This window comes from Chelonia mydas, chromosome 23, assembly GCF_015237465.2.
Source record: "Chelonia mydas isolate rCheMyd1 chromosome 23, rCheMyd1.pri.v2, whole genome shotgun sequence".
In the NCBI taxonomy this organism is placed as follows: Eukaryota; Metazoa; Chordata; order Testudines; family Cheloniidae; genus Chelonia; species Chelonia mydas.
The window spans coordinates 2,089,432-2,117,062 of record NC_051263.2 but is presented as its reverse complement, the minus strand read 5'-3'; the positions used below and the strand labels follow the sequence as shown (position 1 = coordinate 2,117,062).

At 55.4% G+C, this 27,631-nt stretch overlaps 1 protein-coding gene across 1 annotated transcript; it reads right to left on the bottom strand.

Annotated features, from left to right (window-relative positions):
• Window positions 1-23: 23 nt before the first annotated feature.
• CAPN12 (calpain 12) lies at window positions 24-27,631 on the bottom strand. Its single transcript, XM_037884550.2, has 21 exons — window positions 27,404-27,631; window positions 20,489-20,558; window positions 19,807-19,928; window positions 18,464-18,597; window positions 17,921-18,089; window positions 16,960-17,043; window positions 15,976-16,061; window positions 15,118-15,192; window positions 14,182-14,348; window positions 13,442-13,620; window positions 12,537-12,548; window positions 11,844-12,052; window positions 10,607-10,649; window positions 8,356-8,409; window positions 7,282-7,339; window positions 6,215-6,279; window positions 5,211-5,279; window positions 4,515-4,593; window positions 2,930-3,046; window positions 1,824-1,882; window positions 24-777 (listed from the first exon to the last, which is right to left on the bottom strand). Exons 1-21 carry the CDS (start codon window positions 27,629-27,631, stop codon window positions 751-753), a joined length of 2,106 nt encoding a protein of 701 aa, XP_037740478.1. The 3' UTR covers window positions 24-750.

Sequence of the window (27,631 nt, the reverse complement as noted above, 5' to 3'; positions counted from 1 at the left end):
TTCTCAGGTCCCCCCTGCACTCTTGGGAGCTGGATGTTGAAAAAGGGATGTGGAAAAGGCAGGGCCACGCCCCAGCAGAGCAGTCTGCAGAGCTAGGATCGAACCTGCTTCGTTCCAAGAGATGAACCAGTTCAGGTATATTTGGAGAAAGTGCAAAGAGCCACAAAAATGATTCCAGGGCTGGAAAAAACACTTTACAATGAGAGACTTAAGGAGGTTGATCTGTTTAGTGTATTGAGAAGATCAAGAGGTAACTTGATTACGGTGTATAAGTACCTTCCTGGGGAGAAAATTTCATATTGCTAAAAGGCTCTTTAATCTAGCAGAGACAGGCGGAATAAGAACGAATGGCGGGAAGTTAAATCCACACAAATCAGAGTTAGAAGGAAGGAAGATTAACAGGGAGGGTGATTAACCACAGGAATGAACTCCCAAGGAAAGTGGCAGATTCTGCATTTCTTAAAGACTTCAGATCATGGCTGACTCTCTGGAAGAGAGACTTTAGCCAGACAAATTATTTGGCTTAATACAGCGATAACGCTGAACTACTCTGGCCTGTGTGATAGGGAAAATCAAACTAGATGATCTAATGATCCTTTCGAGCCTTGAATGCTATGGATTAGTGCAAAATTATCTATTCAATTTCTCCTAATGCATCCCCCTTAATTGATGTTTGTTTGTTTTTTATTGCCTCTTGTTAGGTATTTGTTGCTGCTCCTCCCGGGAGATGATTCTGTCCGTTCTTCCAGGTTAGGTGAGGGTAGCAAGCTCCAGCCACTGAAAGGCAGAAACAAAACCGAACCATTTAGCAGGCAACCCAAGTCTTTGTGTATCTTCGATGCTGTGTGTCAAGATAAGTGCTGCAAAACAGACCCCCCCACTTTGGAAGCTGCTTTAGGAAAGATGGTTGCATGGGTCATAGGAAAGAGAAAAGCAAGGGGTGGGGCAGAATTTCACTAGCGTTTTTTATACTCTGGGGTGGGTCAGGAATCAATGCTACCCACTGCAGAGTGTTCAGCGGGGCCCTACGGTGGCGGCTGAGTGATGCATTGGGTAAACATGCTAGTCCTTTGTCACTGGAGTAATGGCTGGCACGGTTTGTCCAAGACACGCCCACGCCCGAAAGGGCAGTATGGTGGTGGACAGCATTGGCAGATCTGTGTGTCGGAAGCCTGGGGTGGAATAGCCAAGACTGAGGGACATCGGTAGAGGTGGTGGGGTGGAGGCAGGAGTGTAATAGCAGGGATGGGAGGCTGATCGGGACCAAGGGGGTTAAGCACAGCTGTGGGGAAGAAGCCCGGAACGGGACGAGAAGGGGAGAGGGGTTGTGGTTTGGGATTGCAGGTGGACTTGGGCTGAGATGGCAGTGGGGGCTGCGTGTGGCAATCTCCGAACTGTACTAGTAGGTGTTAGGATTGAAGTGTAGCGGCCAAGCTGTTGGAGACCCAGAAGTAGCTTGGCACTCTGCAGAGCTGAGTGGGAGAAGTTTGTCCTCCTCCTGTCTGCACTTTACTTGGCTCAAACGAGCCCTTCTTCCTTCCACTGCTAAACAAGTGCTCCGAATGCCTTCTCTTGAAGGACAGGACACGGGGGGGATTACGAGGATGATTTGGTGCATGCCCATCCCGACCAGACCCAGCAGTGGAGCATGAGGTGGTACAACACAACAGGTCAGGGCAGCCTGAACACGGAAGCTCGTGAGCATGAGCCTCAGGCTTACTAAATGCTGCTGCAGAAGGAATAGGGGTCTCGGCTCAGTGCCCGGCATTGGGGCAAAGAGCAGCAGCCGCTATGAGCGAGAGGCAGTAACGCGTGCTTCTCACCTCCTTCTGCGTCATGGTGATCATCCCATCACCGGTTTTGTCATACGCTCGGCACTGCCCTGCCACGACCAAAAGAAAGCGAGACTTAGCAGGCAGCTGTTGCCCACGTAACGCTCCCACCCCAATGCCTGCGTGCACACAGTAGGATGCTCCTTTGCCCTGCAATGTGCACACTCGTTTGCACCAGTGCAAAGCTGGTGTCAAGTGCTGCCATTTGGAATTGGTGGCACTTGGCGTGGTCGCTTTGCACAGGTGTCAGCGGCTGCCCGGTGAGCACGGAATGGAGACACCGACCCAGGGAACATCAGTCTCTGTTGCACACAGGAGCCTGAAGTTCGGCCCTTACATCCCAATTTGCATCACTGACTCCACGGTGTTTAAATTCAGCAGTCCCATCATGCCCTATAGTTGACATCGCATGCCCATAACATTCAAGCAAGTGGAGCGTTCTAAGCCATTGTTCCAGTTTAGATCTGTTTCCAAAACCATGTGGCCCTCCACACAGATTGCTTTTAAATCCTCTTCTTAAATGAGCAGCTGGAGTTACCCACTGATTAATACATGGAGCAAAAGCTTCATGCCCTGCTCTTCCAGTGTCTCCCCTCTTCTGCCTGGTCTCATGCTGGCTTCCCATCTCTTGCTACAAGACACACCCCAATTCAACAAGAAACTGGGCTCACTATAGGGATCGCTGGGTGAGATCTCTGGCCTGTGCTGTACAGGAGGGGCAGACTGGGATGGTCAGAATGATCCATTCTGGTCTTAACATCTCTGAATCTCCTGCATGGGATTCAAACCTCTTCTCCTCCCCTTCAGCCCCCTTTAAAATTCTCCATTCTACATCTCTTCTCCTTCCCCCAGCTAGCACCCGGTTTACCACCGGGTCATGTTGCAAGGGCTGTATTTCTCCCGACTTGTTCTTAGGAGACAGATTGGATGAAGTGGAAAGGTGGGGAGAAGATGGGTTACGAATGGTTGCTGACACTGGGGTGTTCTTAGCACGTGATTTGTGCACGTGGCTCTGATGCTGGAGAGGCGTGGATCCGCACAGCCACTCGCGGCGGAGCTGCTCATCATCTGTTAGCCTAGCGGGAGACGGCGCTTACTGAAGATGGCTTCCAGCTGCACCATGCAGGACAGGAAGCTGTCGAAGTTGATCATCAGGTAGCGGTCGCGGTATTTGCTTGTGATGACCTCCCTCAGCTGGTGGTTCAAGTGGAAACCTGCGTGCAAAGGGCGAAAAGGACAATGAAAGCCTGAGACTCACACGGTGTTCGGACTTTCACCGGGGCTTGTTGTTGCAGCTATTACCCAGGCTGATCTTGTCTTCTCCAGTTTAACGCGCCTCAATATCTCAACAGACACCTACTCAAAGCTGGGGGCACTCAGTGGGTGCCTCCTGTCCTGGAAAGGCTGTATGGTCTAGGGATTACAGCACAGCCGTGGGGACTCGAGAGCACTGTGACCTTTGCAAGTTACTTGATTTCACAGAGAGGCAAAGAGGCAGCGAGGTTAAGAGAATCCCTATTTAATTACTCTAAATGGCTTTGAACTCTTGAATGGAAGACGAAAGCATCGTGCCCATGACCTGGCCCTGGGTCAGTTCCTGGGGCTAATGTTTAGCACTCCTGGTGTCAGAGCTTTTTCCTGCTTGTATTTGTGCCAGGCGCTGTACGAACAACCCTGGCAGGAGCATCCAGTCTAAAGAGAGGAAACGGGGGAGGGGAACAGAGGCGGAGGAGGATGACTTGCCCAGTCCCCCAACAGGTCCATGGCCGAGCTGAGAGTGTGGGCTCCTGGTCCTAGTTTAAGAACACTGGGCATGTTTAGTCTTGAGAAAAGACAACTGAGGGAGGACCTGAGAATAGCCAGGAAGGGCTGTTATAAAGAGGGTGGGGATCAGCTGTTCTCCGTGTCCACTGAAGGGAGGACAAGAGGTGATGGGCTTAATCTGCAGCAGGGGAGATTTAGGTTGGCTAGAAGTAGAAACTTTCTAACCCTAAGGGGAGTAAACCTCTGGGACAGGCTTCCAAGGGAGGTTGTGGGATCCCCTTCACTGGATTGGACAGACCCCGGTCAGGGCTGGTCTAGGGTTACACGGCCCAGCCTCAGTGGAGGGGGCTGGCGTTGATGACGTCTCGAGGTCCCTCCCAGCCCGACGTTTCTCTGATTCGAGGATTGCTGACTCTATTGCACTGCGGGTCTGGCAAGCACCCCACGTTTTCCTCCCTGTCCCCAGTGGCCGGGATTTGCTGAGCTTGAGAAATGGCCGCGACGCTTTAGAAATCGGTGGCAGCATTTCCAAGTTGCGGGGTGGAGGAGGTGGGGGACACCTCCAGGTCTTTTTATCAGAGGGTTAAACCCCATTTTTGCACTCAGATCTGCAATACAAACACACACACACACACACACACACCCCATTTAGGGTAGCTCTCTAACCGTATGCCTTGTCTCTATCCTCACACGTCTGAGCAGAGTTCCACAGCGGGGGGGGCCCCCCCTTGATCCCTCTGCAGCAGTGCCCCCGCGGCTGGCCAGCTGCTGTTTCCCCTTTGACCCCTCCACACCTTTGAGGCTTCACCCTTTTGGCAGGCATGGTCAATGCTGTTCCTGCATCCCAATAGAGGTCACAGAGCCCCAACCGTTTCCCTGCTGCTCTTCTTTAACTCCTGACACCGCCCCTCTCCTTACCTGCTGCTTCCAGCGCCAGCTGCATTTCATGGATGTTCATTGTCCCTGTGAGGTCCACGTCATACCCGATAAAGACAGTCTGTCAAATGGGAGCAGGAGAGTTAGGATCCAAGAGAGTACACGGGCTTAAAATCACATCCCGCCCCAACCCTGAGCCGGAGGCCAGCACCAAGAGGAATCTAATTCAGGGTTTTACACGGAGCCCAATCCACATGCAGCCCCCTGGTCAGTGCGTTTTGTGGGTCTCTGACCCCGGTCAGCGCTGGGAAGCGGCAGCTCTCCCTGACTTGGCTGGAAGTTGTGACCCCTTGGCAGCTCCGAAGATTAAGCCCAGTGCCAGAGGCAATAGCTCGGAGAGGTGTGAACTGCCTCTGTCCCTCTCGGGAAAGGGTGAACGCAGAGGCCCAGTGATCATTTAGGTGTCCGATAACTATTTCGTCCCTGATTTAAGAACGGGGAGGGAGGTTCACTGAGCCATACAACGTAATGTGAGCGATGCCTTATTTTGGTGACTCGCAAGGGTAGAGCTTGGAAGAGTACCAATCTTCCCCTATCCCCTGGAGCCTCTTTACTGGGCAGCCTACAGAAATGGGGATTGTTTGCTTCTCCGGAAGGGCAGCATGGCTAATAACCCAGCCGCTGCATCACTCTGGAGGGGTGGGACTCGAACCTGTGACTTTCTGCCACCATGCGTACCTCCCATTCTTTAATTTTGCTCCACAGGTGCTTGAACTCTGGCAGCGTCAGTTTGCCAGTCTTGCTGTGCTGATGCCGCTCAGTGAAGGGAAAACACCAGCCCTGCGCCGGGAGGAGATGCGTGGCTCTCTCCGATTCCTGCTTCCCACCCGGCTGGCTTTTGTAGCAAAGGGGAGCCTGTCTCAACTTCCCCTGTTCTCCCACCACCGTTCCCCGTTCACAGGGCAATGGAGAGCTTGGTGTCTGTGGGCTGCGCCCAGAACGGGGAGCCCCATTGGGGTATTCTCCGCAATGAGGTGAACGTGGCTCTTTGGACAGTTTTGCCTGTGGGTAACCCATCCTAGGTTATCAGGCTACAACAACTCACGCCTGTGGGCTGTAAGCCCTACATCTCAATGGGAATTAGGTGCCTTAATACCTCTGAGGAGCTGGGACAAACTTCTTTAGCTCACACAGTGGTAGGCACGTGCTTCTAGGTCCAGGGTTCAAACCCCTCTGACCCAAGTGGGATTAGCCCTTTGAGCTCATTGATGGGGTTTCCCAGCAGGAGGGTTGACAATCCAAAGTCCTAAGATCCCTTCATCATACGAGAGCCAGACCCCAGAGGCACTGCCCCTTCCTTATTCATGCAAACAGCTCCCTCCTCCCCCAGCGAGGTCCTGTTCCCAGGCGGCTCTGGGGCTCAGCTCAGGCTAAACCCACCCATAGAGCAAACATAGGAATTGCCGGAAACCAGGGAACCAGCTACTCAAGTTTCCCATCTCCAACAGTGGCCGGCTCCAAAGAACAGTGGAAGAGCCACACAATCGGAAGATATGGGACAATCTGCCCCTTTGATCTGTAATACGCATTGCCAGCAAGAGAAGACGGAGGCTGAGCATTGCTATCCCAGTTACAGCTGAGTTCCCTCATGCCCGGGCCTTGTCGTGGGGTTACCCTGTCCTGGGCCACGTGATGTTTTTTTCTTAACATCTCCCACCCTAGTTTTCTTCTCCAAAGGATACATCAAAGTGCTGGATGATCTTCTGGCAGAGCTCCAGGCCAAACCCATCCGTCTTCAGTTGACTCACTGCAAGGTAAGCATGTGGCGATGTTAGATAAAGGCTTATCTCATAACGGTGGGCAAGACGGGGGTTTGGCCCATCGTCTTTGCTGGGCCTGCAGCTGTCAAGAGGCACCGAAGCAGCCTGAGGTGTTTGCCATGCTCCTGGAGGGGAGGGGAGTCTAGTGGTTGGAACAGGGGAGGCTGGGAGTTACGACGGCTGGGTTCTGTCCTTGGCTTTGGGAAGGAAGTGGATTCCACGCGGGGGTTGGGAGTCAGGAGGGGATTAACTTCTACTGGTTGAAACTGGAGTTGGGGATCAGGACTTCTGGGTTCTATTTGCAGCTCTTCCAGTAGAGGACAGAGAGTGTTATACAGTGGTTCGAGCAGGCGGCGGGGGCCGGGGGGGTCAAGCCTCCTGGATTCAATTTCTGCTGCTGGGACGGTATGTGACCTAATGGTTAGAGAGAGGGGACTGGGAGTCACCACTGCTGAGTGATATTCTTCGCTCATGGTGATTGGAGGGGTTGCGGGGGAGAGTGTGTTGTGTTGTCCAGTGGTTAGAGCAGGGGACTGGGAGCCAGGACTCCTGGCTTCTCTTCCTGCCTCTGCCGCAGACTGCCTGTGCAACCTTGGGCATGTCACTTCCCCTCTCCTGTGCCTCAGTTTCCCCATCCCTCAAAGGAGGAGAACTGTACTACCTTACCTCGCAAGGGGGAAAGGCCAAGTGTTCCACCTGCAGAGATACCTGCCAGACAGGTCCTGTCTGAACTGGTTAAACACTGGCTGCCTTGGTGCTGAACTGTTTTATTTCCATTGCGACCAGACCCTTTCCCGTCTTGAGCGGGGAAAAAGCCTGGGACAGGCCAACTTTCCACCCTCTAAGCTGAGTCCATTGGAGGTTGTGGACAGAGTGGGGGATGTTTTGGGATTAAAGCTCCTCTCTGGGACAGCAGGGCTAAGGAGTGCAGGGAAGGGGAGAACCAATTCCCTGGTTCCCTCAAGAGGTGATTGTGCAGGGGCACTCACGCTTTGCCGTGACCTTGTTCAGGATATCCTGCAGTTTGGCAGTGTCAATCTCCTTGTCCTGCCAACCAAGCAACACAAGTGGGTTTAAATGGGGTTTCCCAGAGGCGGGATGGATGGTCCAGGGCTTAGCGAGCTAGCCTGGTACCGGGGTCAATTCCTTGCTTTGCCACAGACTCCGTGTCAACCTGGGCAAGTCACTTAGCTTCTCTGTGCCTCAGTTTCCCCACTGTACAATAGGGGTAATCACACTTCCTCCTACCACCCCCTGCGAGGTAGGGATGAGAACATCAGAGCTGCCACACTTGGTCAGACCAGGGTCCATCTTGCCCAGTATCCTATCTCTGACAGTGGCCCATACCAGAGCTTAAGGGGAAGTGTACAGAACAGGGCAATCATGGAACGATTAACCCCTGGCTTCTGGCAATCAGAGGTTTAGGGTTGCCCCGAGCATTGGGTTGTGTCCCTGACCATCTTGGCTAATAGCCATTGGTGGATCTGTTCTCCATGAACTTATCCAGTTCTTTTTTGAACCCCATTATACTTTTGGCCATCACAACAACCCCTGGCAATGAGTTCCACAGGTTAATTGTGCATTGCATGAAAAAGTACTTCCTCTTGTTTGTGTTAAATCTGCTGCCTATTAATTTTACTGGGTGACCCCGGTTCTTGTATTGTGGGAAAGGGCAAATAACACTTCTCTTTTCATGGCTTCCACACCGTTCATGATTCTCTAGACCTCTATCATATCCCACCACCCCCCCTTTAGCTATCTCTGTTCTAACAACCCTAATCTATATGAAAGAGCATGGGGTGCTCAGATACTGTGTCAATGGGGGGCAGACAAATACCATTGGATTGATTGATTTCCCCCCATAGAGAACACTGGAAATAGCCAGTTGTCTTTTCCATCCTTGCAACCCCTGTGTGGCTTCAGTTCATCTGAGGTCAGAACTTGGCCCCAAGAGCAAATCAAAGCGTTCGTAGGAAATCCAGAGCCCAGCTGTGTAGAAAAAGAGCCCAATAACCCATCCCATTCAAAACATTCAAACCCAGGATCCTCCCCACCCCACTCACCGGTCCTGCAAGCTTCAGGAAGGTTTGCTCGAATTCCTCCTCGTTGGGGATTCTCTGGGGAAAGAGGGTCAGGTTTTCAGGCCAGCTGTCTGTGGCATTTTGCCTAAAATATTTTCACCTGTGAAGAAACTCGGTAGAATCTTTGCCTGCAATGCAAGAGGCTCTGCTCTGGGTGCTGCTAGAGGGGGCCAGGGAATGAGGGATCATTGGGGTGAGACATGGCAGGAAAGCTACCCCAGCGTGAAAGGCTGAGGAAAAACCATGCCCCTAATTTTCCATTTAGTTTCGGATCATTCCTAGATTTTTAGTCCCTCCGAGGGAAAATACCAGGGCTGTTTTTTCTCTTTTGCATTTCTAACCTGCTGCAGATGGGGGGCAAAGGGGTTGTCAATGCACAAATCCACACTCGTTTCCTTACAGCCATTTGGGGCTTATTGACACATGAACTGGAACCAGATCCCTTGTAACTCACACCGCCGGTTATTTTGGTGCCCATCTGTGCATGGACATTTTGGTTAAAGAGCACTGTAGGCTGCTGGCTGGTCCCCCTAGCTTTGGAGAAAATCAACACCACACCCAGAGTCTCGGTGCACCGACACCTTCAACAAACCCAGACAGAGGACAGTTCAGCATAAATCCAATCACTAACTTTCCACTGAACCAGAGTCTCCCTTGCCAGTGCTTCCCTGCTCCTGGCAACTCTTCCCCAGTCCTCGCTGAGGCCTGATACTCCCCTCTGCCAGGCCCAAATCCCTGTTCTTAAAGGGGTGCTGCTTCAGGACAGGACTGGCCAGCCCCAGCTCTCTGGCCCTTAGCCATGTATCTACACTGCAGTAAAAAACCCTGCCTCACTGTGTCTCAGAGCCCAGATCAATTGCCTCAGGCTCGGACTATGGGGCTAAAAATTGCAGTGTAGACATTCAGGCTTGGGATGGAGCCCAGGCTCCGGGACCCTCCTCCTTCACGGGGTCTCAGGGGCTGGACGCCATGGCAACCGTTAGCCCCATGGCCTAAGTCAGCCGACCTGAGCCAGCCACGGCTGTGCTGCAGGGCTTTTACTGCCGTGTAGCCGTACTCTAAAGGGGCAGCCCAAGTGCCATGACTTGTATTAAATTAGAGATAGGAGGTTCCCACGCTAAAACCAGTGTCGACACGCTGACTGACAAGAGGTGGTGAATTACCACCCGTTCCAGTTTGAATAGACAAGACCTGAATTAACCGACCTGCGTGAACACTTGTTTTGGTTTCTTTTCGTAGGCCAAAAGGTGCCTTAGAGGATCTCGCCTGACCTCCTGCATAACACTGGCCAGCCAGTGCATTTTATCCAGATGCCCCTGTACCGAGCCCAGCAAGGTATGTTTGGCTAACGCATCTCTTCCGGTGTCCGGTCTGGATCTGAAGACACCGCGAGATGGAGAAACGACAACTCCCCTTGGGAGTTTGTCCCAGTGGCTAATCACCCGCACGGTTGCCTGATTTCTGAGCCGGAATTCATCTGGCTTAGGCTTGTTAGCATGAGCTGAACTGACCTCAGCCTGATTTACATGGAAATCAGAATGTCTTAAAAATTACAGCTTCAGTTACCAACCCTGCTGCCGCGGGACAGAAGCAAAGAGCAATTGCACAGTCTGGTAGTGTCTCGCCGTTAAGAACATCCCTAGTTTTTCCCTTTTCTGGTTTCATTCCACACCCTCTAAATTCTCCTTTCGGAGGGGATCACCCCAAAGGGCTTTGGGGCAATGGAAAGAATCCCATTGGCTTGAATGAGCCTTGGATCAAGCCCTGTGTTAATATCGTTTATCCAACGTGGTGTCCGCACGACTCCCTCTGTACACTTGTGGTCACGTTGATTGCAGTGTGTACCCACCTGCAGTTCGGAAGAAAGACTGCTATCTTTCTTAGCTTTGGCTTATGTTCATCTGTAAATCCCTTTAACAGCAGCTGCGTGCATTCAGCCAGGAACAACCCTGGCTACATTTCAGAAGGCTCCCTTCCCCGATCCCGCCCACCCCCTGCCCCATTCCTCCACCTGAATCCACATGTATAGTGGCTGAGTTTGTCCTGCAGAATATTCTCAAGAGCTGCTGGCTGATGGTTTTTGTGCTTCCTGGCTAGGTGTCTTTCACCAGCGGGTGGAGTTAGCCCTGCGTTGGGGACGCGGAAAGGACGGTGTTGAAAATTCCTTAGAAGCACATTGAGATGCTGGGATGGAACGTGACTGTCCACAGTAAGTTAGCCGAGATGCTGTTACCTGAGGGGGTCTCATGTCTGCTCTGATTTCATCATCAATTTCCCTGGAAGTCACAAAAACATTACACAATAGCTTGTTAAGATGGGCACTCAGTATCTGTCTATCTGAGGTCGATCGATGGCCCTCTGTTACTGGAGAACTGAGCGCCTCACCCTCTTTAGTGTATTTATCCTCATACACCTGTGAGGTCGGGAGGTGCTGTTCTCCCCATTGTACAGATGGGGGAAGTGAGGCTGTGAATGGCTTGCCCATGGTACAGAGGAACGCTTTGGCAGCCCTGGGAATTGAGTCTCCTTATCCCTTCCTCCCAGTATCGGGTTGTTTTCTTTACTCTTTTCCTTCTCTCTCTCTTCTTTAGCATCTTCCTTTTGTTTAGCCATTTAGAGTCAGCGTTGCAGCCCTCTCTGGGACAGCACTTGAGCAAATGCTTAATACGCTTAGACGTGCTTAAAGTTAAGCATGTGCTTTGCGAAACAGGGATGGATTTAAGCACTTGCTTAAAATGCATTGGTGATCTGAGGCCTTAAACTGTGCCACGCCGCCTGCTGCTGCCATTGCACTGGTGTCCGATAGAGGGCGCTATCCCACTGGACCACACCCACACCCCGTTTGATCCCTTCCCCAGCTTCAGTGTTAGGAGACCACTCTGCAGTGGCAGGGGTTGAAAAGAATCGCCATGCAGCTGATGGGAAATGCGTGCAGCACCTCGAGGTACCAGGCTGCTGTATAACGTGGATTAGATGTCACACACCCCCTCTGGTGAGCTAGGTATTTAACTTCATTGTAGGGATGGGGAAACTGAGGCACAGAGCAGGGACACAACTTGCCCAAGGTCACACTGGGAGATGGGGGAAGAATTGGGAAAAGAATCCCAGTCTCTTGAATCCCAGCCCCTGTGCTCTGACCACTAGCTAATATTCCCTTGGAGATCCAGGAAAAGAACCCAGGAGTCCTGACTCCCAGCCTAACCGTTAGCCCCCATTCTCTTCCCAGAGCTGGGAATGGAACCCAGGAGTCATAACCCCCCATTGTTAACCTAACCGCTCCCCGACACATCTGGGGCAGGGCCCCCACAGTCCTGACTCCCAGTCCCTTCTTTAACCCCTCAGCCATGCTGTCGATGGGCGTCAAAGTGCAAAGCACTTATTAAACTGGATGCGCCAAGCCCGCACTGTGCAAACCCCTGTTCACGGCTTCTCTTTGCAAGGCCCGTGGGTGTCAGGGAGCTGGGACTCACAGGAACTTGTGTGCCTTCTCCGTGAAGATGCGCAGGGTGAAATCGCACTCCTCCATCGGGTAGCCAGTGCTGGGGATGATGAGATAATCCCCTGGCGGCAGCCTGTAGCGGCCGGTGACATCCCTCATAGGGATGTGCGAGGTCCAACACACAGCATGGAGAGGCTGGAGCAGCGCCCTCCTCTGGGACATGGTCTTCTGCTCCAGGTACTGCGGGGAGATGGGTCTGAAATCAGTGGGAGTCGGGTGCCGAAATAACTCTGAGGGTCTGGGCCAGTGAGTGTGGAACCTGGTCAGTGACTGGGCTTGTAGTCTGTTGGGGCGGGCTCCAGTTGTTGCAGAGGTATTGGGTTTGCTTGCCTCCTAGCCAGTTCAAACCAGCTGAGTTCCAGGGAAGCCAATGGAGTGACACCCGTTTACACGGGCTGGCGAACTGGCCCCATTGACACCAAAGGAACGACACCAATTTATACCACCCGGGGATCTGGCTCTGTTCACTCCTTTTAGATCCCATTCATTGATCTTTCCCGCAGTTCCCAACATGGCCCAAGCTGCTCTCTGAGCCATCCCCACCAGCATCCCCGTGTTTTAACCACTGCGAATCAACCGCCTGGCCACAAGCTGGGGTGAAAGTCTGGCCCATGCATGGAGAGCCAGGGCTGATGGAAAGCCCAGCTTCTCTCTCGCTAGTTACCTCCTTGGGCATCTGTAAGAGAAAAACAGCAGAGAGCGACTGAGCAAGAAACCCTGGCGGTCTCTGTGATCCTCCCCTCCCTCCCCAGGGCTCTTCTGCTCCCTCCGCTGGGACACAGGGGCAGGCTCTGACAGGGGTCTGCGCACACCGCGTCCCTACAGCGTCACTCACGAGGAGCATCAGGGTCCCCAGCGGGACGCAGAACCTGCTCCGTTCCCGCTGACTGGAGCAGGCAGCTTCCTTACAGCACCACCCTGCCCTGCCCGGGGCTTCTCAAGGAAGCCGTAAGAGGCTGCAGCAGCCTTGTGGTGAAGGCGGGAGACTGGGGGTCAGTTCGCATCTCTCTGGGCCTCCCTTCCCCGCCCGTCGCGTGGGGGAGAACGCTCCTTCCTCCGTCTGTTCAGGGGCTCCTTCCTCCGTCTGTCTCGCTTGACTTCTGCGCAGCACCTGGCGCAACGAGCACCCTGATCTTGGTGGGGTTCCAGGCAGCGCCCAGCATGAGGGGGCCTTGACCTCAGTTGGGGGTCTCACTCCTCTGACCTGTCCCACTTCCCAGCACCCAAAATCCCCCTTGCTAATGCCACCGTCCTCGCCCTTGACCCCAGTCCCAGGGTTGACTCTTCTGGGGGCATTATTTGTCTCTGGCTTTAAGGGGGCCAGGGTCTCACCCTTGGCTGTCACTGCAAATCCAAGCGCTGCGGGACAATTGCCCCAAGCCCCTGGGCCAGGGGCGGGTAGCATAGCCGCTGGCACCCCCTTGGGGCTGTCACTCTCCGTGGGCGAGGACGCCCCAGCAAGGAGCTAGATGGAGCCCGCTGGGTGGGCAGAGAAGGGTTGGTGTATTGGCCCAGTGAGCTCAGTGGGAGGTGCTCCGGCTGACCCCAGGGCGGAGCGGGGCCCCTTACCTTCAGGATCTCAAAGCCAATGGGCAGAAAGTCCTTTCCCCTCTTCCTGCCCTGGCGCCGGTCCTTCTGCGTCAGGGAGACCAGCAGGGTGCAGCTGGGGTCCAAGCGCTGCTTCCGCAGGTCGGACTCATCCGCCTCCAGCAGGCGGACATGGTACTGGGGGTTCATCCAGAAGTTGTCTGAGGGGGCGAGGCCAGTCCAGTCTCAGCATCGGGGTGGGGGAGGGGGACATTGCCCTTTATGCTTTTGAGGGGGGGGGGAACCTCCCCCACTCCTAGGAATCCCTGCAATTGCTTCAGCATGCAACAGCCCCCCCTGCTGCATCCACTCCCCCCAGCCCATGGGGGGGGCTGTGGGTGGAAAAGGCCCTGTGGATCTGCCTAGTCATTGATCCCCCAACCCCATCCCAGGTTCTGCCCCTAAGGCCTCTGTGTGCACCAGCCCGCAGGCCCCCCCCGCCATACACAGCCGCTTGGCTCCTGCAGGGGCTCCTTGTGCCCTGCCCCCCCCCCCCCCGGATCTGCTGCAGCCCCTCAATCCCGACCCGCAGCCCCCTGTAATTCCAGGGCCAGCCGACATGTTGAGTTCTCTCTGTGCTCCGTCTCAGGGGCGTTTCTCAGTGGGGACAAGCTGTGGGGCTCAGGCTGAGGGTCAGCAGCCTTTGTTCACCCGGACCTAACCATGAGAGGGCTCATGGGCCAGTCCCTCTCCCCACTCCTCCTTCGGGCAGAGCCCTTTACCTCGAAGGCCCGAGCTCCTGCACCCGCCGGCGGTATAGCCGATGCTCCAGCGCCCCTGGAAGGAGTGAACGTTCCAGCCGACCTCCTTCTCCTCTTCCAGCAAGTCTGGAGTCAGGCTGCAGATCTCCAGGCCGTCAAAGTACCGCAGGAAGTCGTCCATTTGCATCCTGTCCGTTGAGACAGACGGAGAGAGAGCAGGGAGGTGCAGACGCAATCCAGTACTGGTCCGTCAGGGAGCCCTGGAGCACCTGGCTCTGAGCAGGATCCAGCAGCCCAGCTCCCCAGCTGGCAGAAATCAGTTCAGTCCTGTCCACTCCAATGGAGCTGCACCAGTTTAAACACCAGCTGGGGACTGGGCCCCATTCTCTCCCCACACTTGTAGAGACTCACACGTGGCCTAGCCTGTCTCTTTACTGCATCCCTGTGCAATAGCAGGGATTCCATCTAGCAGGCCAGGGCACCAGACGGGGAGTCCCAAGACCTGGGTTCTATTCCGAGCCCTGCCACTGACCTGCTGGGTGACCTTGTGCCAGGCGCGTCCCCTCCCTGTGCCTCAGTTTCCCCTCCCAACCTTTGTTTATTTCTACTGTAACTTCTCTGAGGCAGCTCCCGGCACAAAGCGGGCGCTGATCACAGTCGGGGTCTGTGCAGCACCTGGCACAACGGGGCCCTTGTTCTCGGTCAGGGTCCTTGCAGCACCCAGCACAATGGGGCTCTGATCTTTATCAGGGTCTGTGCAGCGCCTGGCATAACAGGGACCCCAATCTCAGTCGGAGGCCTGGGCACTACCATAATACTACTGATAATAACACTAGTAATGCGAAACAGCGCCGCCTGTCATACTTGACATGCCCTGCGCTGCCCTTTCCCATCCCTACCCCGGTATCAGCTCCCCCAAATAGTCCCCTTTGTTGTGTGTGGGGCTGGGTCTCTTACCAGAATTCCCCGTCTTCCTTTCTCACTTGTAGGCTCTTCTGGAGCTGGGGATCCAGCCCTGCCCACAGCGAGGAGCTAAGCAGAGAGGAGAAGGGTGCAGGGGTTAGATGTGCTACCCGGGACTCTGCCACCCAGTGTCTGGGCCATATGGACCCTGCACCTGCCCCAGAGTTACTGGCTCAGGTCCTTTAGCTCTGGCAGCTGAGGCTTGTGCTTTGAGATGCAGAATCCCGCTCCAGGCATGTAGTTGTGATGGGGGGAGTCACCAGGTTTCACACAGCCTTACAAGTTCTTCGTGTGTGAGCAAGGGTTCAGTCTTTGAAGAAACACCGCATTGTCATTAATTTCATTTTGGGGCCCTCTGGCAAGCAGCCGCTGAGTTTGCGCTCCACCCTAACTCGCGTCAGCTCTTGGGGGTGGAGCTGGGAACCGCGTGGTGGGGCTGAGATCCCTGAACGAGGGGCTCACCTGAGTGCCGCGTGGGACCAGCCTTGCTCCAGGACTGGCATGTCTAGTGTCAATAAATAAGTTGTACTGAGAACATTCCCTGATGCCACATCCCTGATTTCTCTTCCAGGGGGAAACTAGCCCCCCAACGCCCCGTACGCTGCTGCTTGCAGAGGGGTGACGAGCTAGTGGGCACGGGAACCTAAGCAAACGGAGCTGGGTCTGTTAGCTCAGGCTGGGAAGGCTTGTGTTTCCTAGTGCAGAGACCCTGGGTGTAATCGCTGCTCACCCATAAAGTAACGCAGCCTGGGGGTGATGTATGTTGCAAGCAGTTGTCAGAACACTGTCATGTTCCTCATTAAAACTCTGGTGTGCCCCTCGGGTCCACCCCGCTCTTTTCCCCACACTCACTGGTCGCTCCACCGGCCGTTCCACTCCACCATTCCCCAGGGGTTCCTCAGCCGCAGCAGCTTTAACTTCTTGCCCCTGTGATCCAGCTGTACAAAGGCACGCGGGGAAACAGGCTTGAATCGTGGCATGTGGTTGGCATTCAGGAAGGTTGCTGGGACCCCGCCCAGCCCATCACGCTGACCAGTCATGGCTCATTGTTTCCTTGGGCCCTGTCTGTGTCTACCTGTCGACCCTTGTGTTATCCTTCGCCGGTACCCCAGTCTGTCTTTCTGTTCTCTGTTCGTACAGCGCCTAGCGCTGTGGGGCTCTGGTCTGTGATAGGCTCCCAGGTGCTACGGTGATGTGGTAATTATCGAAGGATGGTTGAGGCGCTTGCCTGGAGCTCCCCTGGCCTCAGTTTCCCCATTTGTACAATGGGAATAATAACCCTTTTGTGGGCTAGTTAGATCAGCGATGGGCAACTGGAAGGTAGCAGAGGAAGACAATATGTACTAAAATCCTTTTGGGGGGGGGATTGAGTCCTGACAGCCTGTCACGGGGGCAGGGGTGGGATGCCCTGGCAGGGGTCAGTTAGCAAACCCACCCCGCAGCGGCAGGTCCTGTCCTGCAGGCTGGGCCCAGCTCCATCCCGTTGGCTCTCACCAAAGTGTCATGTGACCTGCACATCCACATGCAGGCGGGGAGCTCCCCCCAGGATATCTCCCTTCTGGCACTGCCTGATCGCCTGCCGGGGGTGGCCGCCCAAAGACGCAGCGGGCCAGGCCGGCTCCCTGGTTTACAGTGGAACCCCATTGGGGCAGGGATTGTCTGTGCAGCACCTGGCACGATGGGGCTCTGATCTCGTTGGGGGCCTTTGGGGGCTCCTGCGATACGCTTCACAGAGCTAACCAGGCTGTCTCTCTGCCCCCAGAATCCCCGAGCGCCACCTGGCACTATGTTCTGCGCTCCCTCAGCCAGTGGAAGGAGGGATAGCTGCGGGCCCACCTTGTGAGCAGCTGTTATGGAGTAGGCGTGTCCCTTCACCAGCCCCTCTGGCGTGAGTCCCTCCATGTCCTCTTTCTGGGTGATCTAGGGGAGAGGGAAGAAACAATCCCCCAATCAGGCTTTGCCTACGCTACGGCAAGGTACTCCGCTGAGAGACTTGGGGTCCCCTTGCCATGCCTGCTACACCCACTCCCGCCAAGGGCCCCCGGTGTGTGCCAAACCCAGCCGGGTTAGAACCGCAAGCAGCACGGGCTGGTGGGTAGGATTGTGCACTGGGACCCTCAGAGCGCAGGGTGTTACTCCCACCTCTGCTACTCAGCTGGGTCATTCCCCACCCTGCCTGTTGTCTTGTCTGTAGAACGTCAGCTCTTTGGACTCTGCATTTTACAGAACCTAGCATAATGGGGGGCCCTGATCTCAGCCAGGGGCTGGGCAGCGCCCGGCCCGACGGGGCCCTGATCTCGGCCAGGGGCTGGGCAGCGCCCGGCCCGACGGGGCCCTGATCTCGGCCAGGGGCTGGGCAGCGCCCAACCCCGACGGGGCCCTGATCTCAGCCAGGGGCTGGGCAGCGCCCAACCCCGACGGGGCCCTGATCTTGGCCAGGGGCTGGGCAGCGCCCAACCCCGACGGGGCCCTGATCTCGGCCAGGGGCTGGGCAGCGCCCAACCCCGACGGGGCCCTGATCTTGGCTGGTATCTGCAGCACCTGGCACAATGGGAGCCTTGATTTCGGTCAGGGTCTGTGTAGGTCTGGTAGCCAACATCATAGTAGGCTCCTAAACAGCTGTGTGGCCCAGCCACCACTAGAAGGAGCCAGATCCACACAGGAGAAGTGCAACCCTCACACATGCCAGGAGCTGGTTAAGATCCCAAGGTCCTGGGTTCAAGTTTTGCTCCTGGCGCTCCACCCGGGGCCCAGCATTACATCAACTGCTGAGAGGAGAGATTCTCCCTACGCTCACCTTGATGTGTGCCCCCATCAGAGACCTCTTCCTGAGGGCCACGCGGATAACCTTGAAGAGCTCTGGGTTGGGCATCTTGAGCTGGTAGCTTTCCCCAATCCCGCCCGTGAAGTCCACAAAGGCCTCGTTCATGTACCCGCCATTCATGGCCTCGTAAGAGCCATTGAGCCTGAAACAGATATTGGGGCAGTGAGTGGGAAGGGGAAACAGAAAGGGAACATGCAGGATTGGGAGGCAGGACTCCTGGGTTCTGTGCCCAGCTGCAGGTGGAGAGTGGGGTCTGGTGGATTAGAGCGGGGGGGGTTGGGACTCAGGACTCCTGGGGCCTATGCCAGTGACTGTGTGGTTTTGGACAGGCTCTGTGCCTCAGTTTCCCCCACTGTCAACTTGGGAAAATGAACCTTTCCCCCTTTTCTCGGCTCTCTGAGTTCTCTGGCCAGCCAGTGCGACATCAGTACCATGTTCCCCAGCTACGTAGCCTCATGGCAATGCAAGGCTGGGGGCAAAGCTACCCGGCTGTAGGGCAGGGATGAGCCAACTCACTTGGCATAGGCTTTCTCCAGCAGGGGCATCCAGAATTCATTGCTCTGGCAGGAGCGCACGAAGACCAGTTCTCCGTTCTTCACAGGCAGCCGGTCGTCAACCACCACATCCACCCACTGCCCGTACTGCCAGAACTGGAGAGTAAGAACCCATTAGCACAGTGCATGTTGCTACCGGACCCAAAGGCCAATACGTTTCCGTCAGTGACTCCACTATTAAGCCCAATAGTGTTGGTCCCTGAGATCTCCCTGATCCAGTTTAGGAAGGCAGAAGCCAGTCCCTGGTATCCAAAAGGTTGAGAAACACTGAACTGAAGCCTTTCCATTCAACAGTGCCACTATGGTGCCTTATGGGAGGAGTTCTTCAGTCACCTTGTGTTCCTAGTCTCCTCTATGAGCCAATCCCTCTGGTTGGACTACATCTCCCATGATGCCCCATGGCCAGGGAGGCCTATGGAACACGCCCTCAAAGAGGCAAGATGGTGATACATCCTGGGAGATGTAGTCCAAACCTGGGAGCCCTGGCCATGCAGGAGAACAGGCGCATGAGACCCTGGAACTACAATTCCCATGAGGCACCATGGTGGCAATTTTTTAAATCAAAATATTTCAGGTTTTCGGGCATTTGATGGAAAAATTTTGGTCAGGCCCTCAATCTGGGATTGGCCCCACAGCAGCACCCTCATATTGGAAAGTCTCCAGCACAGAGCACCACTGGGGTTAATGGTTCCCACTGGTCAGTGCCATGAAGTTCTGAGCCAAATTCCCCATGCGTCTGAGGTTGTTCAGAGCCGAGGTTTTGGCTTAGTCCCGATTGATGCTTTGGGTGGCGGGGGCGGGGGACACCAGTTTGCTGGAACATCGCATGCTTGGGAGCTCGACCTGAATGACCCTACTTGCTGCTTAGGGGAGATTGGAAACAATGGGCGGGAGGAGTTGGAGACTAGGGGCTAGGAGAAGGTGAACAGCACATCCTGAGAGAGAGATTTCCATGAGAGCATAAGGAGTGACATGGAGCAGCACGCAAGAGGTGCGGAAAGCAGCCACGGCTGAGCCGGGGGTGCCTCTCGCTTCTGACAATCAGACCCTTCGTCCGTTTGGTCTTTCTGCGTTGAGGTTGGACAGCACCTAACGCATCGGCACCTGGGGCCCCGCAATGTGCCAACCCTGAAGTAAAGGCTCCCTTTCACTCCTAATGCACAGCCTAGGCCACCACCCTGCAACTGCCCTCGCCACCCCACCTCCCCCTCCCCCGGCCAGGTGGGGAAATACCCCCTCTGTCTATCACCATCCGGCAGCTCCCCTGACCTGCCCCCTTTTGGTCCCGCAGGCTGGGCAACCCACCTGGAAATGGAAGATGCCAGCATAGTCCTCTTGTGCAAAGCTTTGCTCTCTGGGTACCACCTTCTGCATGAGCCGTGGGTAGAGGGTGAGAGACGCAGCTGCAGCCAGGAACCAGCAGTTGCCTGTTGGAGGGGTGAGTCGATTGGGACAGTTCTGTTGCACTGGATCATTTGAACCCACGACCTTTGGTGCTAACAGCTTCAGCTAAACCAGCTGCTTTGGCTTGGAGACAGACTCGCATCCCACAGAACTCTGTTCACCTAGTTAGCAAGCTGTTTCCCTGGAAGCTCTTCACACTTTCCAAGGTTTGCATTAGTCTGTTGCAATAACACACAAACGCTGGCATTTCTAATGCAATGAGCTCCTAAGATGCTTATGTTAAACCATATTGAATGTAGTTTAATTCAGTAAGATTTGTCCTGGCGGTGGCAGGAAACTGCAGGGAAATTCTCTCTCGTGTCTGTACGTGGGTTAGCCACTGGAGAGCAGCGCTGTCCCCCACGTGTGCCACTCCGGGCCAACAGGAAAGGCACAGCAGTTGTGAGGGTGCAGCTACTGCCCACGTGTGGCGTGAGGGCTCTGTCGGCGGGGCTAAGTTTGCAGCCTACCTCTTTGCGCTTTGTCCAAGGTGGAAGATGAAACCACGTACAGGGTGCTCAGAAGGGGAGGAGAAGGTGCTTACCCAGCTGGCCCTGTTTGACATCAGTCCGGCTCATTTCCTCTTCTACGAACTTTGGGGACCTGCAGATTTCCTGCAAGACAGAATAGAGAAGGGAGCTTTCTGGTTTGAGGAGCAGAGTCCAGCACGGATATTATACAGCAGGAGGGGAATGAATGATTGACTGTCATTTTTTATACCGCGATGGCAGGCGTCACCAGGTGGCGCTGTTGCACGTAGTCTTCCAAGTTCTGAGTGTGCGAGCAGGGTTTGAGTCTCATGCAGACATGCTGTGTAGTTTGAGGTTTGCACAAGGGTTTTGTGTAGAGGCAGCTTGGGGAGAGAGGGAGCCGGGAGAGTAGCCAGCTAGTTTGCTCTCTGCCTTTCACACTATTGAGTGTCCGTTCCTGAGGCAGAGTTGCTCCTTGAGCTTTGGCATTGGTCTATGATTCCCAGGACAAGGTATCACCCTGCATGCTGTTTGACCATCTCACATCAAGACTGGGGCATGGATGTAAATAAAACAAGTTACACCTAGAATAGACACACACTCCACATCAGTGATTTCTCCTGCAATGGGAAGCCAAACTGCCGGGCTCCAGACACCTGCTGCCATTCCGCACAGGGGCAACAGTGGTGTCAGTAGTAGGATACTAGTGTCAGAAGAAGGGGCAACACTACAGATGTTGAGTGTTCTCATCTGAAAGCTATCTATCCCTGTTCCCATCCCTCTGTTTACAGTGCATTCTTCACTAGCAACCGTAGCTTCAGCCGCAAACGACTTGCCACTCTTGTGGGGGCACAGTACAGATGGGTTGTGGAGGGCGGGGGGGCATTAGGCCGGTCTCAGGACCTTTCATCCATTCCAGCTGATGGGAAATTTCCCATTTGCAGCTGAGCTTGCAAGATTTCCACCATCCCAGGCCAAATCGTTGCCAGCGCATCTTGCGTGGAACTCAAGCCCTGGTCTGGACTCGATTCGGTACTGGGATCCCTTTGACAATGGTGTGAGAGCCTGCCTCAAGCAGTCGGAGCGCTTGCGAGCTCATGATCAGTGCTCACTGCGAGACACACCTGGATACAGGAAGAATTGGCAGCCTAACCTCTGCCCGACTCCGGTTTCTGATTAGTGAAACAAATCACTTCTCATTTGGCTAAGCGTAAAGTAAACAACCCGGAAGCTACACTTCTGCCTATACTGCAACGGGGACTGAGAAGAGAGCTCCAGGTGAAAAAAACAAGTCACCTGCTTAATTAGAGACTTGCATTCTTGCCCTGTTAAGTGACAGCTTTGTTTGCGCCCGGGGCTGCTGCAGCCACCCCTCTGCCGTCCCAATTCCCGATGAACGAGATGCTGTGGTTACTTATTACAAAAAGAAAAGGAGGACTTGTGGCACCTTAGAGACTAACCAATTTATTTGAGCATGAGCTTTCGTGAGCTACAGCTCACTTCATCGGATGAAGTGAGCTGTAGCTCACGAAAGCTCAAGCTCAAATAAATTGGTTAGTCTCTAAGGTGCCACAAGTCCTCCTTTTCTTTTTGCGAATACAGACTAACACGGCTGTTACTCTGAAACCTTACTTATTACACTAGCTCCTAGAGGTGCATTTTGGAGCTAGGGAAACTGAGGCCCAGAGAGATGCAGTAACTTGTCCAAGGACACGCCGGGGGCAGTTAACCAGGATTTGAACCCTATCTCCTGAGTCTACATCCAGTGTCTTAACCACAAGACTAACCTTGCTCAGCTTAGACGTGGAGACTCTCTCACTTGGTGTGTCTACACCTGGTGTGACAGGGCCCTGATCTCAGTCGGGGTCTGGGCAGCGCCCGGTGTGATGGGGCCCTGGTCTCAGCTGGGGTCTGGGCAGCATCCTGTGTGACAGGGCCCTGATCTCAGTCGGGGTCTGGGCAGCTGTGACGAAGGGGGACTGTTCTTAATGGTTCCTCTGAATAGTGTGGGGGTGCCTCAGTTTCCCCGGTGCAGTTCTTAAGTATCTAGGTGGTGGGATGAGGGTGTATGATCACTGCAGAGCCCTAGAGGACAGGTGTGTGCAGGGGTCTAGACACAGAGAATGGCCGACACCCTGTTTCTTGGCCACTGATGGCCTGGGCCCTTCCCCCCTGCAAGGTGAGAGCTAAAGGGTTGGAGAAAAAAGGGATCAGGTGACCTCCTGGCCCGGGAAAGGGACAAAGCCCAGAGGAGGAGGGGCTGGAGGGAGTTTCAGTTTGGGGCTGGCTGGGACATGGAGTGAAGTGCAGACGTGGTTGTCTGGCTCACTGCCCCCCAAAATGGACCCGGCTGAGGGGTCCTGTTCTCTGCACCTACAAGCTCTGTGTTAGACCATGTTCCTGTCATCTAATAAACCTCTGTTTTACTGGCTGGCTGAGAGTCATGTCTGACTGCGAAGTTGGGGGGCAGGACCCTCTGGCTTCCCCAGGACCCCGCCTGGGTGGACTCGCTGTGGGAAGTGCACGGAGGGGCAGAGGATGCTGAAAGCTCCGAGGTCAGACCCAGGAAGGGGGAAGCCGGGTGAGCTGTGTGTCCTGCAGACAGGCTGCTCACAGGAAGGCGACTGCCCCAGAGTCCTGACATCGCCCGCGAACTCCATGACAACTGGTGGCAGCAGTGGGATGTACTGCACCCCATGGATGGCGCTTCCTGCAGTAAGTGACTGGGGAGCAGTAAAACGAAGGGGGATTGATGAGGACCAGGCATGCTGAAGAGGAGAGGAGCGGTTTCGGGGGGTGGTTAACCCCTGGGAGTGTGTGACCAGCGAGAAGGACTGTGCAGTAATGGGGTCCCCCTGGGGACTGCAGTGAGCAGTTTCAGGGGCGGAGGAGCCTGCGGCTTGGCCCTGGGAGAGAGAAGGACTTTTGCAGTAACAGGGTTCCCCTGGGGATTGCAGCGAGCGGTCCCAGGGGCAGAGGAGTCTGCCGCTTGACCCTGGCAAAGAAGTGGTGACCTCGAGAAGGGCTGGCACACGAGGGGTTCTCCCTGGAAACCGTGGGGAGCTGAGAGCGCACAGGCCTGTGAGTCCACAGCAACTTGGGAAGAGTGGAGTGATGGCCTGTCACCGTCTCCTTAAGAAGGAGAGTGTAACCCTGTGCAGAAAGGGAGGGTTACATATTGGAAAGTTCACCAAAGCACAGTTCATCGTGCAGCTGGAGGAGGATGACCGCTCTAAGGAACAGATTCCTGACCCAAATGGGGCTATCGCAGGATCTGGGAGCAGCTGGAGCAGTAGCCAGGCATCACCAAGACTCCTGTCCCCGACCAGACGAGGGTCTTCACGATCGGGTTCCCCATCCGGGGATCGGAGATGGACAGGATTGGAGCTGAGTCCCAGAGAGCAAGAGGACTGTGAGAGACAGCAAGAGCCCGAGAAAGAGCTGCAGAAACAGCAGCAGCATGAACTGGCGGTGGGGGAGCGGAGAGGCCTAGGGGACCTCCCCGGGGTGAGTGGGGATAGACCCCGGGGGGCCAGTTCCTCAGGGAACCTCGAGACTAAATTGCTGCCCCTGGTTAAGGAGGGGGGGATGTGGGTGCCCACCTCACTGCCTTTGAGCAGGCTGGTGATTTGAACCAGGGGGACCCTGCGGAAAAGCCCCGGTGTCTAGCTCCCTTGCTGGGTCCCAAGGCCATAGACTTCATCAGCCAGATGGGTGGGGAGGTGGACGGGCTCCCACTCCTGGTCCCAACCTATATGTCTTTGTGGAGTTTCCTGGGGTCAGGCGCCTCGGACCTCCAGTGGGAGCGGAAGGTGAGGGTCAATGGGGAGACATTCCTGGGGTGGCGAGATCCTGGGACAGAGAGAACTGTTGTCAGGCCCTGGGTGGTGCAGCCTCAGATGCTGAGGGGCTGGGTGAGCTGGGTGAGGGTCCCAGGGACGAAGCCCCTCGCCCTGCCTATTGCCCAGATCCCTGTGCAGACCCAGGAGGGGTGGGGCTGGCTGGTCGTTGGGGTTCTCCGGGATATCGGCTGCGAGACCCTGTTGTGGGGTGACTGTGTCTCTTTGGGACAGGATCCAGGCCCTGCGCCTGTAACGGCCAAGGGTTTGAATTTGAATCCAGGGAACTGATCAGCGGAGAGGGAAATGGTCAGGGAAAATGCAGATGACCTGGCTGGCAGGGGGGAGGAGTGGCTAGGCTCAGGCTACCTGCCTGCCTGTAACCAGACCCCTGGGGCTGGGTGGGACAGAGAGATGCTCCCCGGCCCCCTTCCACACCGGAGCAGGGGGGTGGGGCTCAGGCTGGCTCTGATGCAGTGAGGAAAGCAGCGAGCTCGCTGCCTGCCCCCACTGGGACAGCAAGGGCAGCGCTGAGCACAGTGGGAGCTGAGACCCCAGCTGAGGGGGGGAGACACAGGCAGGGCAGGGGATCTGTGGGGAGTGGCAAGGTGCTTGGTAAGGAAAGTCTGGATGAGCCTAGGCAGCCTTGTGAGCTGAAGGCTGTGTCTAGTCAGCAGGGTGGGAAGGCGAGGAGAGTGGAAGAGGAGTGTCCCTGGACCTTACCTGTTAGCTGGGTGGAGAAGTGTGACAGGGAAGGAAATGTGCGTGTGTCTGTCAGGGGTATTGACTTGCCTGTGGAGGGAGCTACCCCGATCTCCAAGCAGTTGTCTGTGACCTGCCTTGTGTGCTGGGACCAGGGGAAAGAGATCCCAAGCTGTGTGTCTGGGAAAGGAGAAAGTGTGTCCGGCTCTTCTTTGTCTGTGGAGCAGACAGAAGGGGCCTTTCAGCCTGTGACGGTTGAGGGGAGTGCCGTTGTCTCAGAGTTGGCTCTGGATTCAGCTAAAGCCCAGGAAGGGAAGGGTCCTAAGTTTGTGTCTGCTCGGGAGAATGGCCCTGTAACTAGGTCGCATCCAGTTCGTGTCTATGCAAATCCCAGAGCCCAGACAATTCTGGTGCTTGTATTTTGCCTGTTGCTAGTGTGTGGCTGGGAAAGGGTGTCGCAACTCTGTCTAATCAGGGTGAGATCCTAGCCAGGGCACAAGGAGAGAGTGAAGGTGATGTGATTATGTTACCTACTAAGGGTGTGGAAACCTGTAGCAAGAAGGAAAAAAATTCCTGAACTTGTGTGTGGCAAAGGGAAGGAGAATGCTTCTGACCTTTTATCTAGGAAGTCTGTAAGTTTGCCTGAAAGGCGATTGTGTAGGAATCCGCCGGATGGGCCAGAGGTGATTCTGGATGTAAGGGAGACCCAGAAAGAGTCTGTTGTTGCTCAGGAAAGTGTTCCTCTAGAGCAAGCCCTAGGTGAAGAGGGTAAGGGCAGAATTTCTGTGAGGGGTGAATTGTTGCATAGAAAAGCCCTAGGGAAAGGAATCCTCATGGAGTCTTTGCAAGCAGTTTACTGCAACTGAAGAGTGTGAAAATGATTTAATCAAGAAAGTTTCAGTTCCTAACAGCCAGAAATTTTCTGTTGTGAATGGATCCACTGACTTTCCTGTTTGAAAGATCCAGTGTGGATAGCTTTGAGAAGGTCTCAGATGAAGTGAAAGCTGTTAAGAAAGTTAAACACTCCGATAACCAAGTGGCTGTGTTTGGCCAGCTTGTTGGGGAGAAGACCCAATCCCAGTTTGACCCCCTGGGTTTTGGGGTGGCCAAAGGGCACGGGCCACATAAACCCTGCATAAACCTTCCCACATGCGGCCTGCAAGTGCTATCAACCACCCCCGACCTAAGGGAGGGTGTGAAACTGGAAGGGGCTGGTGTAACTCCTACCAAGGAACGGGAGAGATGCTGGGGTATCCATGGGAACATTGGTGGCTTTGAACTTCCCCAGGTCACTGGTTAAAGTGACCCCGCTCAGTTCAATCTCGAAGGGGGGAGAGATGTGACGAAGGGGGACTGTTCTTAATGGTTCCTCTGAATAGTGTGGGGGTGCCTCAGTTTCCCCTGTGCAGTTCTTAAGTATCTTGGTGGTGGGATGAGGGTATATGATCACTGCAGAGCCCTAGAGGGCGGGTGTGTGCAGGGGTCTGGACACAGAGAATGGCCGACACCCTGTCTCCTGGCCACTGATGGCCTGGGCCCTTCCCCCCTGCAAGGTGAGGGCTAAAGTGTTGGAGAACAAAGGAATCCGGTGACCTCCTGGCCCGGGAAAGGGACAAAGCCCAGAGGAGGAGGGGCTGGAGGGAGTTTCAGTTTGGGGCTGGCTGGGACATGGAGTGAAGTGCAGACGGGGTTGTCTGACTCACTGCCCCCTAAAACGGACCCAGCTGAGGGGTCCTGTTCTCTGTACCTGCAAGCTCTGTGTTAGACCATGTTCCTGTCGTTTAATAAACCTCTGTGTTACTGGCTGGCTGAGAGTCCCGTCTGACTGCGGAGTTGGGGGGCAGGACCCTCTGCCCCCCCCCCCCCCAGGACCCCGCCTGGGCGGACTTGCTGTGGGAAGCGCACGGAGGGGCAGAGGATGCTGAATGCTCCGAGGTCAGACCCAGGAAGGTGGAAGCCGGGGGAGCTGTGTGTCCTGCAGACAGGCTGCTCACAGGAAGGCGACTGCCCCAGAGTCCTGACTGGCTTCATGGGGAGCAGTTCCAGAGCATCGCCCGGGGACTCTGTGACAGCAGCATCCGGCGCGACGGGGCCCTGATCTCGGTTGGGGTCTGGGCAGCGCCCGGCGCGACGGGGCCCTGATCTCGGTCGGGGTCTGGGCAGCGCCCGGCGCGACGGGGCCCTGATCTCGGTTGGGGTCTGGGCAGCGCCCGGCGCGACGGGGCCCTGATCTCGGCCGGGGAGACTAGGCGCTAACAACAACACCCACTCCACCTGGCTCCCTTTGCTTCCTGACCCCACAGAGGCAGCAGTGCGGCATCCTCCCATCCTCGGGAGACTCGTGGGGATTCACATCTTGCCTCTCCCCAGGGAGGGAGCCAGTGGCGGGGGGATCCCGGCGCCCTGCCTGCAGGGAGCGCTGGCTGGCTGCGAAAGCATCTGACCTACCTGGGGCCTCTTCCACTCCAGCGCCTGGATATTCTCAGACCCACGTCCGAATTGCCAGTATCCAAGCGAGCTGGGGACGGCGTCGAAGAGGGGGTCGGTGAAGAGGCTTTGCTCCTGCAGACATTGCCTCTTGAGCTCCTGGTACCGCTGCCCGCAGTGCGGGGCGGCCTGGGGGGGCCCCGCGCTGGGGTCGCCGATGAGACGGACGGTGATCCCCGGGGAAGCCAT

Bases quoted from the DNA above. Each gene is read 5' to 3' on its own strand.
- CAPN12 (XM_037884550.2), bottom strand. From the start codon at position 27,631: ATGGCTTCCCCGGGGATCACCGTCCGTCTCATCGGCGACCCCAGCGCG. The intron at 20,559-27,403 runs GTAGGTCAGATG...TCTGTCTTGCAG, and splicing joins TGGAGTGGAAGAGGCCCCAG to GAAATCTGCAGGTCCCCAAA. The intron at 6,280-7,281 runs GTGAGTGCCCCT...CTTACCTTGCAG, and splicing joins GAACAAGGTCACGGCAAAGC to TGAGTCAACTGAAGACGGAT.